Source organism: Barbatula barbatula (genome assembly GCF_947034865.1).
Source record: "Barbatula barbatula genome assembly, chromosome: 21".
Lineage (NCBI taxonomy): Eukaryota > Metazoa > Chordata > Actinopteri > Cypriniformes > Nemacheilidae > Barbatula > Barbatula barbatula.
The window spans coordinates 19,163,595-19,182,536 of record NC_136784.1 but is presented as its reverse complement, the minus strand read 5'-3'; the positions used below and the strand labels follow the sequence as shown (position 1 = coordinate 19,182,536).

The window sequence follows — 18,942 nt, the reverse complement described above, 5'->3', positions numbered from 1 at the left end:
ACTTCCAGGTAATGAGGTGTTATAATGTCATGTACAGTGTACAGTATTGGTTACTGTAAATGAAAGAACACTTACTTACATTTGATCAGTTAATAAGAATAATTTATGTAGTTTCTTTTTGTTGAGTGAATTAAACTATTATAAAATGTAAATCATTTCATGTCTGTCCTTTAATGAATTCTTATCAGGGTTGATGTAGGATATAGAAAGTAATTAGTAATGGAGATAGCTTAGTTTGGAGAGAGTCATTTGTACAGTAATCTAATTATACTATTAAATATTAAATAGTACAAGTAATTTATTACTTTTTCAGAGTTACTAAGAGAAATATTTGAGCATCAAAAGGATTTTCGAGTTATTACTGTATGCCCTTGCAGTTTGTGTGGGCTTTGCTTTTAAGATTTATGAAAAAAAGTGAAACCTGAAAAAAACATGAAATGCTTTGATATTGATTATTTCTTTACTGCAGAATAAAATCTCCCTTCTTTGAATTTCCGGCCCCATGGGTCCTACAAGGGCTTAAGTCAAGTCAAGTCAGCTTTATTTATTTAGCGCTTTTGACAATTTTCATTGTTACAAAGCAGCTGTACAAGAAAACATTGACTAGAAGCAAAACATATAAGGTAATGCAAGTCAAATCAAAACACAGGTCAAATATCAGACAGACTATAAATTCCTATATGCAGTGTTCATTAAATAAGACTATACAATTCTAGCAGCCCCTCCGGCCAGGCAAACTGTGCAGAACAGTATGCAAACGGTAGCGATGAACCCAAAACTACATTGGTTACTTACTCTGAGGCAGTGTTGTGGTCTCGAAACTTCGTCATGGATTCGGGTGTATTTGGATGAATTGGCATGATTGAAATCTGTTCTAATATTGTGTTTTCTTTGTTTAGTTTATTCTCAGATAATGTAAGTGTTTACAGTACCTGTGCAGAACACATCATGAATATACAGAGGTTGTTTTTGGTAAGCAGGGTGTTGCCAAGGTGTTGTGTGTAGGCTTTGGCAAGTTGATTTGCCGTTGCTAAGGTGTTCTGGGTGGTTGCTAGTCAAAAGTGTCCATCTATGATAGTCTGGTTTAGATGTTGTCAAGCTCATTGTACTTACATTTACATGTAAGCCTTTGGCAGACGCTTTCATCCGAAGTGACTTACATTACAGTATACATTTAAGTATGTGCAATCCCAGGGATCGAACTCATAACCTTGACGTTGCTAGCGCCATGCTCTAACCACCGAGCCGCAGGAATGCTACCTTGTATGTTTTTCATAAAATATATTTTTGGATGAAGTGTTGCATCTTACATAATGGCATTTTCTTTTTTCTTAAGAAAATGAAAGATCTAAGCGGAATTTCCGGAGGAAATGTCAAAGAAATGTCAAAAGTGTTTCATGTGGCATTTGCGGAATGAATTCTATTGAAAATAACATGTTTAGCTTTAATAGTTTCTGAGGCTCACATATACTTACTGTAAGGGCACTCTGTGGTCTGATATTATCATATGGTGCTGTAAGAAGCCATCAAAAAGATGCACAGGCACCTAACACAACATATTTGACCATTGATGTGGTTTGACTTGGACCCTTGGAGCTCATTATTTGCTCCACACTGCTCATTCTGATCACCTGTTTTTTCCAAAACTGTGGTTTATGATTGTGTGGGGTGCTTACTTTTATTTTGCTGGAAATGTGCAAAACCTCAGCATTTGTTTGTTCTTTCGTGACTCATATAGTGTCTGATTATCAGCAGACAGTAGACCACACACACACACCGCAGAAATAACACGAACCCCCCTGATGCACATATTCAAATAAAAGATCCTTTATTTGGAGACCTGAGCTCAACAGTTCACAAGAAAAGTAGTTCACTAGCGCAAGGCTTGCAGCGGCGTTTGAGCAAACAATGGGCTTGTTTCAGCTCTGTACTGGCCAGCTGTCACGAAACGGGTCATCATATGAAATGCTTTGGAGAATGTTTAATGAGTGTAGAGTCTTCAGCATTGAGTTAAAGACCTTGGGGCAGGATCATATTGTTTTGACTTATAATGGCCTGTGTGAAAAAAGAGGGAGATAATGAATTATCGGAAAACAAGAATTCATTAGACATCACCTGAAGTCTTACGATCAAATGCTTGTCCAGCAACTCCAGATGATCCTTAATCTTTTCATATATGTTGTACTCAGTGAATGCATCCTGAAATAGCAATTTAATATTCATCTTAAAAAAATTATAAAAGTATATTTTTTATTATTGATGTCAGACTAAATATTCACAGTAGTGTTGCTTGCTAAAACTCGATTTTTATGTTTGAGGAGAAATATACACATCACCATTTGTAAATTACTTTTATTGTCTGTAGATTTATGAAAACTTTGATGTCTTGTGCATGTGTATTATGTGTTCAATTGTTTTACGGGTAGTTTCATGTAAAATACAAACTTTTTGGCTGTTTTGCACAGATTTTTTTTATATATTGTGGATGTGTAAACTTTGCGAAGTATCTTCCGAATAATTTCTAATTTAAAAAGCTTGTGGCTTGTTGAGTACAGGTATGCCCATTCATTTTCTATGGCAAATAATACAATCCAATAAACGTACCAACCATATCTAGAAACCGAAACATCATACATTTTGGAAAAGATAGTGTCCCATTTGTTCTTAGTTTTAATCTCATCCATTTTGTGTTGCACAGGGTAAAGATGCCCTAACCACCAACTTCGTGACCTCAAGAAGCGTCAACACCATTCCCATTCAACATCCAACATGAACACCTCAGAGATCACCACCCCAACTCTCTGGGCCATTTCGATCAACTCCAGCTCCATCCTCTACCCACTCAACACCACAGAGACCAAGCCGAAAGCATGCGAGCAACTCAACATTGCCATCGAGGTGTTCCTCATCCTCGGCATCGTCAGTCTTCTAGAGAATATCTTGGTCATCTGTGCCATTGTGAAAAACAAGAACTTGCATTCGCCCATGTACTTCTTTGTCTGCAGCTTGGCTGTGGCCGACATGCTAGTGAGCGTCTCCAACGCCTGGGAAACCATCGTCATCTACTTGCTCAACAAACAACAGCTGGTGGTCGAAGACCACTTCATCAGACAGATGGACAATGTCTTTGACTCCATGATCTGCATCTCGGTGGTGGCGTCTATGTGCAGCCTTCTAGCTATAGCCGTCGATCGCTACATTACGATTTTCTACGCTTTGCGATACCACAACATCATGACGGTACGACGGGCCGCCCTCATCATCGGAGGCATATGGACCTTCTGCACAGGCTGCGGCATCGTCTTCATAATCTACTCCGACAACACGTCTGTCATCGTGTGTTTGATCTCCATGTTCTTTATCATGTTAGCGCTCATGGCTTCTCTTTACAGCCACATGTTCATGTTGGCCCGCTCTCACGTCAAGCGCATCGCCGCCCTGCCGGGCTACAACTCCATTCACCAGCGAGCCAGCATGAAGGCAGCCGTCACCCTAACCATTCTCCTGGGTATCTTCATCGTCTGCTGGGCTCCATTCTTTCTCCACCTCATCCTCATGATCTCATGTCCCCGGAACCTCTACTGCACGTGTTTCATGTCTCATTTCAACATGTACCTCATCCTCATCATGTGCAACTCTGTCATCGACCCGCTCATTTATGCTTTTAGAAGCCAGGAGATGCGGAAAACCCTCAAGGAAATAATCTGTTGCTACAGCCTGAGGAACATCTTTGGAATGTCCAAGTAACATCGAACCAGGAATGAAATCACAGATGGATGGACAATAGAACTACGAAAGTAATTTCATAAAAAGTGAATGCCCCCAGCCTGGCTGATCTAGATGGAAAATATTATTTTACATTTGAAGACTTAATGTTGAACATTACACGCATGAACTCTCCAATGGAAAAGGACCCAAGTAAGAGTTCACCATATCTAACGAGACAACAGTGTATATGAACGTTAAATTTAGCAGTCATAATATTTTTGGTTTTAAGGACTTCAAAACCACATAATCATTGACTGACAGTATCATTGATTTCATTCTTTCCAGGGACACAGTTTATAGTAAAAAAAAGTGATTCATGTAAAATTAAACAGCTTGTTTACAAGTTATCAAAACTCACAAGTGGCATGATGTCTATGGAAAGAAATTCGATTTAAAAGCCCTCTCGTGTGTAAAAACACCATAATACATAAACACAGTGTCATAGACCAAACACAGAGAACTGTGTGCATTAATAATAAGGACAGACCGACTGTTACTAAATGGATGTGCTGTCATTCTCTTTGTGACATGTTTCCAAAGGCCCCAGAGAAAGACATTGAAGGATGTGGGTAGCAAAACGACCAGTTTCCCAGGATCTTGAAAGACAATATGACTTTTGAGAAAAAACAATTCCACGTACTGTACATACTTGTATAATGTGTATATTTACATGCAGCTACAGAGGAAGAACACAAGAAAAATGCTATACTTAAATATTTATGTTTTTTTTGGTTTCTGGAATGAAACAAAATACTTTTCTCTCAAGAGACAGAAATTAAATCTGTGTTTCTGCCTAAGTATGCCTTGCAACAACATCAAAACAAAACGTTATTATTAGTAAAGTATTCATGTAATATCTCTATTGCAAGCTTTTTAAATTGTCTATGTTGATGGTTTGCATGGTAAGAGTGTAAAGCTGGGAAATTGTTATTGTTAAGTATGCAGTTATTGTTGTTTGATGTACAGTATTTACCACTAAGCCTTCAAGCATAATTTGATAATAGCATAAAAAGAACAGTGGGTCTCATTCACTAAAAATTACATAAGGAATTCACCAAGGAGGAGTCATTGTTGGCCCTGGAACAGCAAAAAAACAACCAAATCTACATGCAAGGCAAGGCAAGGCAAGGCAAGGCAAGGCAAGGCAAAGCAAAGCTGGAATAAGCAGGAACAAGAAAAGCAGCACTGGGACTGACACAAACATGGCATGACGAACCGGCACTGGACAGCGAATACTGGGGACTTAAGAGGGGAACACTAACGAGAGAAAATGACATAGGGCAGGTGAGGGGAATGAAACACTAAGGGGGAGACCAACCAATCATCAGATTATTAAAATACATAGTCCTTCTTTCTAAGGTCTCTGCGAGTTCGTTTTATCTTTAATTTAGAAAAACATGGCATGCACATCAACTTGAAATGGGTGCTCAAGCTAAAACGAATCAAATGAAGAATGTCTACAAAGTTGGCACACCAAAGCTCCAAAAATCTCAACAAATCTTTTAATCGACTTTCACAAAGCATGTGACATTTCGCATTTTGTGTGCTCTTTGAATGGCTGACCCCTGATGAAGAGCATGCCTGCTCTAAACGTCTAGGACTTCATGAAAGTCGATTAAAAGATTTTTGGAGCTTTTGTGTGCCGACTTTGTATATGTTCTTCATTTGATTAGTTGTAATTTTTCAATCTGTATGATAATGAAAATAATTGTGTGGGTTAAATATGCTACATAAAAGTGTGTACAGTTAGTGAATGAGACTCAATAACATAATACTACAAACATAAAACTACATCCGTCTCCCCATAAACCGTCTTATCCAGCACAAAATGTGCATTAATCGTTTATATTGTGTAAACTAGTATTCAGATATAATATACCAGAATTTACTGTAGTAATAAGCTTGTGAACTATTATATCCTGTATGCACTCTTGTCTAAGGCTGATATCTCAATTGTTTTGATTACAATAATTGCTAGGACTGTAAAAATACACTTTATTATCAAGTCAGTTTGATCCATCAACTTCATCTTCCAATTTTCTTTTATTTTTATATTGTGTTCACTTCTCTCAGGTTCGGCTCAAATACATAATAACCTTCTTACTCGATGGGCTCATGATGGTTATAACGGAATGTGCCTTCAATATGTTTTGTTCTATCAAAATGACCTGGAGGTTGTCTGATCTCGCCTCTCATTCACTCAGTGAAACATCAACTGCTCAGGTGCTCAGCTTTGTTTGCTCTCAACAAAGAATCAATGACAATCTCTCTGTAAATGCCTCATTCTTCCAACAAAAAAGAAAACAGCTTAAAAGCCTCATTCCTTACAAAATAATTAGCTCTTCAGCACTTCACCGAAATAGACAATTATAAGTATTGCTGTACACCAAACATCTTATCTTGTTAAGCCCATGCTGCCAATTATAAGACAATAACAAATGCAGTCTTGAAGGCTTGTTTTCACAACGTTCTCAAAGTATTGACAGTTTGACTTAAAGATGTGAGTCAACTGTAGCACACTGCACTGTGAAAACTATGTAACTGTGTAATTGTTCAATTTGCTTGCATGTATAATTAAACATGTATAACCAAAGCCCATTACTGTGTCTGTTTTACCTTTCAATTTGATTTAGCAATTTACAACCATTCAAATGCAAATAGGATTATGTCAAGTGATTATTGTTTCAACAATCAAGTATTGCGGATATTATGTCTTTATGATAAACTGCATTGGGGTTGTAAAAGATGAACTTGGTATGGTGGCCAAAACAATAAACAAAATTCTTCCAATGATGAAAACACGTATAAATGTTCACCAGATTTCATGACATTTGGTGAAAATGTTACATTATGAACATTTTTTTACAATAATAGTGTCATACTACACTATTATTATATTTCATGCAGTTATGAGTACAAATGTCACGGTATTGGCAGAAGAACCCAATTGCAGAAAGCCAAGGTGCAATTTTATTAAATAAAAAAAAACCACATTATGGGCAAAGCTAAACAAAACAGTAACTCAAACAAACACTTCCCACGAGGGGGCAAATTTATACATTTTAAATAAATAAATGGTAAATCCATGAACAGTGCAGGGCAGGGCAGGGCAGGGGCAAGGCAAGGCAAGGCAAGGCAAGGCAAGGCAAGGCAAGGCAGGGCAAGGCAAGATCGGCTGGAATAAGCAGGAACAAGCAAAGCAGCACAGGGACTGACACAAACATGGTTTGACCAACCATGGGGGTGGTGTTGCTGCACTTTACAATAACTTTTTTACCACTTCCCATTATTATTTTGAATTCATGTTTTTTTATGTAACAACACCTAATGCTATGGATAATTTTTTTAAAATCTATTCTGGCTATTGTATATAGCCCTCCAGGGCACCACACAGATTTTATCAAAGAATTTGGTGGGTTCTTATCAGAACTAGTACAGGCTGCAAGACAGTCCTTTTCGTTGGTGACTTTAACATCTCTATAGATAAAGATACAGATGCTTTAAGAATGGCTTTCAAAGACACTCTAAACTCCATGGGCATCAGACAGCATGTTTCAGGACCCACTCACCTTAGTAATTACACTTTTGATTTTGGATCATTATCTGGTATCCTGCTTGCTTCACTGGCCTATGGCTGCAAATCAAACTCCTTGTTACAAATATGGTAGAACAATAACTTCAACTATCACGTTTCTCATTAATCTGTACCTGAAGTGTCTCAATTCCCCAGCATGAATGATAATCATGACATTTTGGCTCCACCTTCTCAGAAACGCTAGACACAGTTGCTCCTCTGTGCTTAAAGAAGATTAAAGACGGCAGCCTTACACCTTGGTATAATATACACACTCAGGCTCTAAAGAAAGCAGCCCGAAAAATGGGCATATAATTAGCTCACGGGTCATTATGTGTGCCTTTGATAATAGGGCTTCATATTCTACGTCTACAGAAAGGCTGCTCTTTGTTGCTCCATTAGGGGGTGGACACCCTTACTGCCATGGAAATAATCAAATCAAAATGCCACGATATGAATCAAATATCACAAATATTATATTATTTAATTATATAATCAACACACAAATTATGAATGCTTTACCAATGAAGTCAGGCCTTATTGATCAATTTGATCAACCATTTTCATTTCAGGCTTAAAGAGGTATTGAAGTGAGCCCGTTTCTGCTTTTAATCATTTTCACTTCAGCCTCAACTTCTAAAAATTATCCAGCTGGAACATTTTGAGGAAGTCAATGCTTCAATCTTCTGATTCTTCTCTAAACAGAGCTTCAGTCTCAGAGCTCTATTACTGAAATTGCGCATTGCAGTCAATTTGTCATCATGCATTAGCTTTCATGGTTTGCGTTATACCGTACACATTTCCAACAGACACACTTCTTTGGATGGTAATAAAAGGTGATACAATTTTTATAGAAATCCAACTTCTGTGGTTTTGAGGAACGCTCTCCTGAGAGCACAATCATGAGTTAAGTCAAAATAATAAAAACGAGTAAGTAGCAGCCTTTCTTTTCTCTTTACCCTCTGTATAAGTGTCTTCTCCCCGTGGACTTTTCCTTTGATCCTTCTTGCAGCGTTCGAGCCATCATCGCTAATACTTGTGGGCGTAACGACCACAAAGCCCTTTTTGAAAGCTTTCCAATGACCTGAAATATGAAGTGATCCTATTGATCACACATTGTCAACATTATTTATGCGAGTTGAATGCTCATATGCTAATGTAATAAAGCAACAAACCAAATGTCAACCCTTTGTGTTTGTTGAGTTTAAGGTATTAAGTGTCTGCATCATTAACATTTTATGAGTACTTCAAGACAAGGTCACAGAACAGAAAAAATAAAAGCATTATTTTAGCCACTTTGTGATTCCCATATTAGCCATGAAGACATAACATGGGACATTGCTGGGACGTGGTGATTGCCTCCTGAAGACGTAAATGGAACGGACCATATTTCTGTGACGTGACCAGTAGGTCCCAACGACCAAACAGTTAAAATCCTTTTTATAATGTTATTTAAAGTCTGCCTGAAACGGAATTAGCGATTGTTTTTCGATTGTTTCATCCGTAACGTGACATATATCTGTGTGTAACAACTTAAGAAAGGAGGGAAAAAATGTAGGGCGAGACTTGATTTCCTTTATCTTGTACTGATTGGATCGTTAAAAGTTGGGTGCTGGCAACAAAATGGAGTCAGATTTGTAATCCAGTTTGCAATCTGTCAGTCATTGCAGCCCCGCCCTCGTGCCATTTCTCATGACCAGAAGTGAAGAGAGGTCGTTTCAAGGGGGGGTTTAACGTTTTTGATTAAAGATTACAAGATTGCAAATTAATTTTAAAATGATGATGTGCACGGATACATAATTTATAATGAATGCTGCAACACTGTGTAAATCAATTTGAATTGACATTTTTAATTTCATGCAGACTTTAAACACATCGTCCCTCACATGGAAGATTACGGGCTGATTTAATTTGTGCATTACATATTCTATTTTATGCATAGTTTAAATAATTGTCTAGTTAAACAAACGATTAATAATTCTTAACACAGCACCAGACTTTATGACATAAATAACCAAAGACTTCAACACAATATAGAGGATTCAGAGCAGATATTTATTGACAGAGATGAATAAACATTATCTTTTTAAGCTTAACATTATATTCTTGTCCCATAAGTTTAGCGGGATCTCCGTTTTTTTAAGATACAACCACTAAAAAGCTTCTTCAGTCACACTCACAAACATCAAGATCCGTTCATTTAAACGCGCCAAATAGATCGGAAATCACTAAAATATGTGTTTACCATCACACCTGTAAGGTATAAAGTAAAGAAACACTATTAATAAATCGCTAAAGTAATATGTCGTGCAGTGAGGTAAAACGAAATGACAGTTAATGTTTAAAATCTTTTGCAGAACAGAGAACGCACGTGCTTGGACAAGGGAGCGCATTAAATAAATAGAAACACAGTTAAAAAGTCTTATCAAAGTTGAATTGTGAGTCACAGAGAAAGATTTCTATACCACACTGAAGTTTTTAAAGACACTAGGCTGAAGCAGTGGAAAGAACAAGAATGAATCGATGTTTCACAAATGCATCAAGGACTAAAACAGATGCAGTCTGCTTTACTCCTTTAGACACACAGGTAAAAACAAGATCTTAATAGAAGGCTGAATATTGTAAGCACTACAGCTGTGTCAATTGTACCTCTTTCTCTATTAGTGAGATCACTAAGAAGTCTTAAGACAGCTAGCAAGAGATGCAGCGTGGAAACCGAGCAAGGTCTTGTTGCCCATGGCGACATTTATCAATGCATTAATGAGTCGGAGGTGTATTTCTACGTGATGTTTACAGGGCCGTGGAACTGCAGAATAGCATTCATGTTCTCTTTTTTAAAGGTGCCCTTACACTTTCTTTCATTTGTGTCAGTGGCAAACACCAGAGGGAGATCTGTACTCATACACAAAAGAACTGTAGGAGCCGTTCAGTGAGAGGGATAAAATGGCAGTATGAACAAAGCAAATTCGCTCAGATCTTGTAGTTGCCATGGCTCCTGGAAACTTTCATATCGTAGACGTGGTAGACAAAACTACTATAAGATGTCATGTTGTGACACTACAGCAACATGAAGATCATGTTTTTCACGTCCCTGGCATTCATTAAATGTATAGGACCCTCAATACATTGTGAGTTGCTTTGAATCGAGCATCTGCCAGATGCTAACATCTACTGTTAGTACAGGTGAAGATCGGCGGCACTCAGGTTTTGTTACTTGTCTTTCACAGCACACAATTAACCTGAAATCTTTTGATATACGACACATATTATTTATGTCGAAATTAATAGTGGCCCAGTCTTAAAGTTTCTAAGACTCGGTTAATTGAATTTCATATGATGCCGTCTTCCGTTTAGTTTGATATCTGTGGTGGTGTTATGTACAGTAGAAGGACCTGGATTAACCCGAGGCGACGAATCCAAATGTTATATGGCACATGAACTGTTCGTAATAGAGTGACCATACGTGCCATTTTTCTGGGACATGTTCTGCCAGGGATTTAAAATGGTACTACATAAAAATATATACTTTAATTTAAAGTGCGACACAGCACCATATATTTAAAGGTAGGTGTTCTAAGATGTTGTTTGGCTGATAAAGACAACCATGAAAGAACAGTGGCGCACTTCTTGCATCATGATGCGATTATAATTCATCATTTTAACACGTTATAAATGCACGTGTAACAGAGACCATAGTGTCAGCAGTGCATGTAAACCTCACTCCCCGACTTCAAGGGGTGCAGTAGCGACTTACGCTAGTGTCCGCATTGCCTCCTTGAGCGCCTGCTTCCTTGACTCCCAGCCAGACGAGTCCCCTTATGACATTTTGCTGGGGGATTAATTACTAAGATTACTAAAGAATCTAATCCTTACACCAAATGTTAGTGGGGAACAGGGGAGTCATAATTTGCCAGGAATCGGCACAACACCGGTTCAAATCTGGTTAATGTTACACATGTCAGCACAGCTAGAATATTAGTTTTGCTGAACACAAAACATTTATGCTAAACCTTTATACAAAAGGTATAAAAATATGCTACTATAAGTAGGAAACATACTGTACAGAATTGCAATACAGAGGTACGAATTATAAATTGAAATTAAATGTCAGCCACTTATGTTTACAAACTATATTTAAATGGCTTATTTAGAACCACTTTACTGGTAACACTGATGCTGCATGCTGGTTTTACTGGTTTCAAAGTGTGTTTACTGGCACTAGCCAATGCCATTTATTTAAGAAAATCCAAAACAATACAACAGCAATACAACTTTTATCTGTGTCTGTAAGGCATTTGCGCTGAGGGCGACAAAATGTTAAAATAACTTTCTGATAAACCTTTATCTAAATAACAAAATATTCGTTTTATGAGCTCTAATTTTCAAATTCCGTGTTATTGAGAAAACCATTTGTTTCATATTCATGTTTATCACAAATCACGTTATCATAAAATGAATATCTTTTTTAAATATGCTTTTAAAAATGTCATTTTCAGATATTTGTATTTATTCATTTTGAATTGGAGGGGCCCAAATTAAAATCTTGCTGGGAAGCATTAATTATATAAAACGACAAGGATACTTTTTGTGCGCAAACAAACAAAAACACTGTCTATATTCCAAACTTCTGTGTTAGTTTCCAACACACATTCATCAGAGCACCATGACGCAATGACAGTGCGTCCGGGGTCAGCAGCAAACGATTCAAGCACAGCAGTACCCACACATGCATTTACATTTATGCATTTGGCAGATGCTTTTATCCAAAGTGACTTACATCGCATTATCCTATACATTTATACATAGTTATGTGCAATCTCCTGGGATTGACCCCAGAACCTTGTGTTGTTAATGCAATGCTCTTACCACTGGGCTACAGGAAAGCTATTGTTGCATGCATCATGCAGTGTTGAGCCCAGATGCACTTTGAACACTGTGTCCCATCACACTAAACTTGAGTTGGTCATTATAGAAATGAGATGTTGGGTCTGTGTCTTGTCAGTAAATCACCTGCGGAAATGCTCACTTCCATCTGAGCTTTTTTGCTTTCAGGCTTTGTTTGGTAAATCTGGCCACAAGAATTTTGTCCCATGCGTTTGTATTAGTCAAGTCAAGTCAGCTTTTCCTATATAGCGCTTTTACAATTTTCATTGTTACAAAGCAGCTGTACAAGAAAACATTGACTATAAGCAAAACATAAAAGGTTATGCAAGTCAAAACACAGGTCAAATATCAGACACACTATAAATTCCTATATGCAGTGTTCATTAAATAAAACTATACAATTCTAGCAGCCCCCCCGGCCAGGCAAACAGTGTAAAACAGTATGCAAACGGTGGCGAGGAACCCAAAACTCCATTGGAGGAGAAAAAAACCTCAGAGGGAAACCAGGCCTAACCAGGGGATTCCAGTTCCCCTCTGGCAAAAGCTGCAGTTATGTGTAATCCTATAGATTTGGATGGGTAACTGTATAGCTACGGGATGAAAGCTAAGCAAAAAGGCTTTTGCTGCCGAGCTCAAGAGCAACAATCAGAGGAAATGCCCATGATGGGATTTAATGCCGGTACTTCCTGTTCATGTGGTGCTCTCAACACTGACTCATTATCTGTACCCGAAACCTAAAGCTTTATAAGCCCGCATCTTATTTAGTTAGGGCCATTTATCCATTATTCACTGTCTCCATGCTGTTCTGACAATGTCTCCTCCAAGCCCAATTAACCAAAACACAGTTCCAATACATCACTGTATCCCACAGACTCTCCTCTCGCACACTATCCTGCCACGGTCTGCAGCTCAGCAGAACCGTCACAGCCGCGCGGCCAGGGAAAACAAAGTTAATTAGCCCTTCTGTCGACAAGAGAAGTTTTGGCACAGCTAGCCTGGGAAAACCACGAAATGAATGGAAGAAAACTGATAAAACAGCTAGAGGCGTCTTTTAGCTGAGGAACTTTACATTGGATTTTGATAGCTGTGCTGACTCACATCTGTAAAATGGACCATTGTGCCATTTTACTTTGATTCGAACTGCAAAAATATTTTCTGCTTGTTTGTAGAAAATGTTACTTTTTGATAATAGAGTTGAAGAAGTTGGAAATGGTATTAACCGATCTGCTTAAGTCTTAACAAAATTACACACAAAACTACAGTCATTTTACACCTCCATGCACTTTATGGATTTGAGCAATAGTTTCGTTTGTTTCTATTTAGCAAGAACAAAACATCTAGAGACTAAGTTGATAGTTAAATGAAACAACTTAGAGCTATATAAATAGATATAAACCTACAGAGATAAAAAGCAACCTCTAAGAAAAAAAATCCTTTGGGATCTGAGACCCTATCAGCACTGCTGGGAAAAATACCCACGGCATTGCTAAAGAAGTGTTCTCCAATGATTTCAAGACTGCCATGCTCTTTTTATTTTGTATGGATAGAAGCAGATGAAGAATAAAGTATGGGGTGAAAGAAGTGTTTTTAAGGCAAGTATAGAAGATTCATTTGAAATCTTGTTTACTTGGGCGCCTCAAGTGACATGAAGTCCTTTGCCAGTTTTACAAGAACATTGGATGCTCCTCTTTTCATCTTCTGTTTTCCCTCCACCGTTAAGAATTTACTGTGATCTCCTTAAAACCGCTCATATCTTTTATTTGTTAGATCTGTAGCTCGTAATCCTGGTCCTGTGGACCCACAGCACTGCACATTTGTCTCGACAGAATCTGACACATCCACCCGCTTCAGTAATTGAACTCTCTGCTAATGAGCTGAAGGATCGCAGCACTGGGTGAATGCAGCTGCAGAATCACGGGACACACAAGCCACACATAGTTAAGCAACTCTGCTTTCATTCATACCTCCTATTAAAAATTCAGCCCAAACACGTCCTTTCATCATTGCACTGGCCACATATTAAGTTCGGAATAGACTTCAAAATCCTGCTAATAACTTATAAAGCATTGAATGGTCTAGCGCCTCAGTATCTCTGTTAACTATTGTTGTTGTACACATTGCGGTCGCAAAACTCTAGTCTGTCAGTAGTTCCCAGGTAGTCGATCCTCGTTCTTTCCTCTTTTCACTAACCAACCTGGCGAACTATTTCCGATGAATCTCACAGTTTACAGTAATTATTCTCTCTGTAGTTGCAGCAGTGCTATTTTAATATGCCAGAGTAGAACTGGCTCTCCCAGTTGAGTCTGTTTAACAACACACATGCACGTTAACATATTTAAAGAAATATATTCTTTCTGCACGTGTTTGCATTATTGCTAAAGGCTCTCAGTCCTGATAACAATATTTAAAATGATAATTTACCTAAATTAAATGTTCTTGATTTGAGTAATTTGTCAGTGTTTCTGTGTATCCACTGACATCAGTGTACATTGCATAGAGAAAAACATCCCTGTTATGACTTTAACCTCCCTTCCCTGATGGAGGGAACAAAACGTTATGTTGAGAGACTGACTGGGGTTTGATCTTGGGAACCTATCATCTCCGAGTGGAATAAAAAAATTCCAATGGGCTTGGCGAATGGCACACGCATGCCAGTCTCCGCTCCGTACATACCGGTATGAAAGGAAGATAGCGGCGGTCATTCATTCACCCTTTGGGCTGAGGAACCTGAGGGGTATCTAGCGGTCGCTTCAGCGAAGCGTTGTGGCATGAAGACACAACGTCTCGTTCCCTCCATCAGGAAACTGAGGTTACAGTCGTAATGAGACGTTGTGTTGAGAGTCTGACTGGGGATCTATCTCTAAACGCCATGGCGCTGAGCCATTCATACATTTACTTTTTAGGCAGTTGGCAGACGCTTTTATCCAAGATACTTTCATAGCATTATCCTATACATAGGTATCTGCACTCCCCTGGGATTGAACCCACAACCTTGCGTTGTTAATGCAATGCTCTTACCTCTGAGCTACAGGAAAGCTGTATCACAACCTCAAGCAGAGCAACACTTACTTACGCTTGTGCCGCTACCAGTTGTGTGCTAAGGCATCCGATCCAAAGTCGGGAGACCGACTATAGGGGATCTAGCAATAATATATTCTCCACCAAAATCAGATTGAAAGGATTAATTTGATCAATTATATTTATCTGCAGTTTAGCATTGGAAGAAGGTTGAAGTTGAATCAGAGAGAAGAAGAGAGCATGGATTTATGGCAGTATTTGATATTCAGAAGATCAGTAGCCTGAACAAAACAGCTGTTTCTTACTTGTAAAGCACCTTTGTTTAAAGGATTAATGATGTTCTATAGATCCATTTATAAGATGAAGAATGAAACTTGCATATCTTGCCAAACAAAAGAAGGAAAGTGTCCTGATAAAGTTGATCTTAGTGATCTGAGAGAATCAGTTTGATGCAGAGGATCTGTACTTCGGGGTCAGGGTGAAGTCTTATGTAGTGTAGTTCATCCTTTAGAGATCCCAAAAGGGATAAACCCTTGTAGAGGTATTTTTTCTCATCCAATGCAGTTTTGGGTTCCTCGCCACCGTTTGCATACTGTTTTGCACTCACCGGGAGGGGCTGCTAGAATTGTATAGTTTAATTTAATTAACACTGCATATAGGAATTTATAGTCTGTCTGACATTTGACCTGTGTTTTGACTATATATTTTGCTTAGAGTCAATGTTTTCTTGTACAGCTGCTTTGTAACAATTCAAATTTTTAAAAGCGCTATATGAATAAAGCTGACTTGACTGTGTGGCTGGTGATGCGAATGATAATGAGTGTCAGCTGCGCGTTGCCCCTGTCTCACATCTCTCACGAAGGAGCTGCAGAAGCATAAAAGACCGAGCGACAGGAGGGTACGAAAAGAGAGGACCAGGCCTGGACTTTATGTTGTGTTTAAGTGTGTTTATATGGCCGGCAGTCAACAGCGAGGGAACTGCCGGCATTTTACATTCGTTTTGTTTGTTTGTTTGTTTGACGGGAGCACCAGGAGTGATAGGGACGAGAGAGAGGAGAGAGGAAAATAAAAAAAATTGGTCCGGTTCCCCGACACGCTGTTGCTCAGTCCTCAGCCCAGCCCAGAGGCTCTTCCTCAGGGTGCTATGCGCCAACTGGAAGTTGGCGGTGGCTTCTTTGGCTGATGGCAGCTGGCAGGAAGTTTTCCGTTCCCTGCTCCTCCCGTTTTCCTCGGTGGACGACAGCAAGCTCCGGCAAACGGCCCGAACTCCTTCACTCCCTCTTCAAAGGCCGCCACCCCACCTGGGCCTAGGAGTATGGCAGACATGTCTTCGTACCCTGGCGGCTGGCGATGGCTCCAACGGCAACCACCCCCCCTCGACCCAGGCGCACGCCATGAGTTTTCCGTCCCAGCCGATTCCTCTTGATCCGGCACCACCGCCTCGGGCAGCCCGACTCCACAGCACCGCGATGCCCCTCGGCAGCGAGGGGTCTTAAACAGCATGTCCCTCCTTCCTCCCGGGTTTCGGCACCAATGTAATGAGTTCGTAGATACAATGAAGGAAGGAGGCCGGTGGCTTGCGTGTTGGGTGAGGGTGTTATATCTAAGAAATATAACTAGTTATCGTGTGTCTGATTTGTCTCAGGCACTACATAATTCCAGCTTTGGCACTGGTGGAGGTGGTCCGGAAATAAAGCAGAGAGCAGTTTTACATGATAGAAAAAAATGAACCTCTTGTTACTGATTTCCCGGGAGATTAATATGGATTGCTTTGTACTTTTATTGTATGGTAAAGATTATCTTTGACATTTTGATAATAACTCCTTTTTATATGAGAAAACAATTGCAAGATGATGATAGATATTTCTGTTAAATAGTTTTTATCTACAGAGAATGGGACTCATTTGAATTGAATGGCTGATTTAATGCAATACATGCTAAGCAAATGGTTTGAATAAGCATAATGATTATGTTATGCAGTATAGTTTATGATATCTTGCAGTATCTGTGTGGTGTAAAGTATCTGACTGGCAGTAAGGTCACAGCTCTTCACATTTCACTGCGGCTGCAGGTGATCATATGATGTGAGCTCCAGCACACTCTCACTGAGACATTACGCTCACCAATCCTGTTTCAATGAGCTGGATTAGGAGATGTAAATCCTGAAGGAGGCATTTTTTTCACTCTTCAACATACAGCAAAAGTACAGTGCTTTATTCCCTCGAAAATTTTCCATTTTCTGTCACCCCATACTGACCCTTTGAATGGGTCGCATGTTGTTACGATTTTAAAACCTTTATTACAATGCATTTGCTTTTGTTGAGAGTAATACAAACACCTGTATGATTTCGTTTTTTATTTGTTATTACCTTATTTGAGGATATCAAAGCACTCGGCAACCAAATAAAGACTGCAAAAAGGATTTCAAATGTGTTCAGTAACCTGTGGTTGCAAAGCCTCTTTCATTTTTAGCAAACAGCAAAAATAAAAGAACCTCGAAATGTATTCTCCCCTGTGTGGAAGCTCTATTCCATCTCAAGAAATTAATAGAAAGTTTAGAAAAAGGTATGAAAGGTGTCATTACAGTGCTGCCCTCAAAGCAATGTGAAAAGCGCAGGTAGCTGGTTACTTGTGGGCTATGAGGACTAACAGCATACAGTATGAGATTAAATGCTCAGCTCAAAAGCAAAGTGGTGGAGATCTACACTCACAACTGGTGATGAAAACCAACATGTTCAACAACGATGAGATTTAAAGAGAAACGAAAGATGCAAACTACATCTATTTTCTTTTGCAAGTACACATCAGCGCCCAGATTCACAAAGCATTTTCCCCCATAACATCTGTCATTTATTTGTGGAGTGTCTAACTTTTGTTGATTTCTCCAAGCACCGACATGTGTGGTGGCTTTAACAACCAGATCCATTTACACCTGCCGAGCTGGTCTGAAATGCGTCTCAAACAATCCTAAAGTTGTTTGCACTATCGGATGGCAATCTATCTTGAATTAATTTTACGTGAGGGCTTTTCGCAATTGGATAGCTAGCCGATCAGAGAAAATTCTTGAAATAGCCCTTACATGTATGTTTTACGCTATATATCTTCAGTATTCAGGCATTGTCTTTTTAAGACGATATTGTTAAAATAGAATTAATAAATTAACAATATTGTTAACTTGAGGTTCTAATAAGGGAGGACTTAAATTCCTATAGATGGTTTCATCAGACACACGCACCTGCTTCAAAGTTAACTTCAGGTCTGCGTTTTTTTATTGGTCTGTATAACATAACAATTCATAATATGTTTAATTCATATAAATAAAATATTTGAGTTAATAAAATAATCTACTTTGCTGGGACTACCAGAAGTTACGTTTGGGCCAGATAATATTTGTTTCTGTTGAAACAAAGATTTTAAGAGTATGGGCCCAGTCGCTGTCATGATTCTCGAGTGGTGAGACACGGAGAGAGGACCCAGGTGCAGACAGCGGGTAAGGGGTTAACAAATAATTTAATAAATAATAAAACAAAGACCCACGAGGGGGTAACAGAACAAAACATGGATACATAACATGACAGGACTAAGACTAACTACACTGAAACAAAACTTAAATTAACTCTTTGACATAAACTACACATGACTAAACTAACATAACACAGGAACTCACCACACAAACCACAATGAACCAGCACAAGACA

The 18,942-nt window shown here is 38.9% G+C and overlaps 1 protein-coding gene across 1 annotated transcript; it reads left to right on the top strand.

Moving 5' to 3' along the window:
- Positions 1 to 2,769: 2,769 nt before the first annotated feature.
- On the top strand, positions 2,770 to 3,747 carry mc5ra (melanocortin 5a receptor; the record flags this gene model as incomplete). Its single annotated transcript, XM_079484160.1, has 1 exon — positions 2,770 to 3,747. One exon carries the CDS (start codon positions 2,770 to 2,772, stop codon positions 3,745 to 3,747), a length of 978 nt encoding a protein of 325 aa, XP_079340286.1.
- Between the last annotated feature and the right edge of the window lie 15,195 nt (positions 3,748 to 18,942).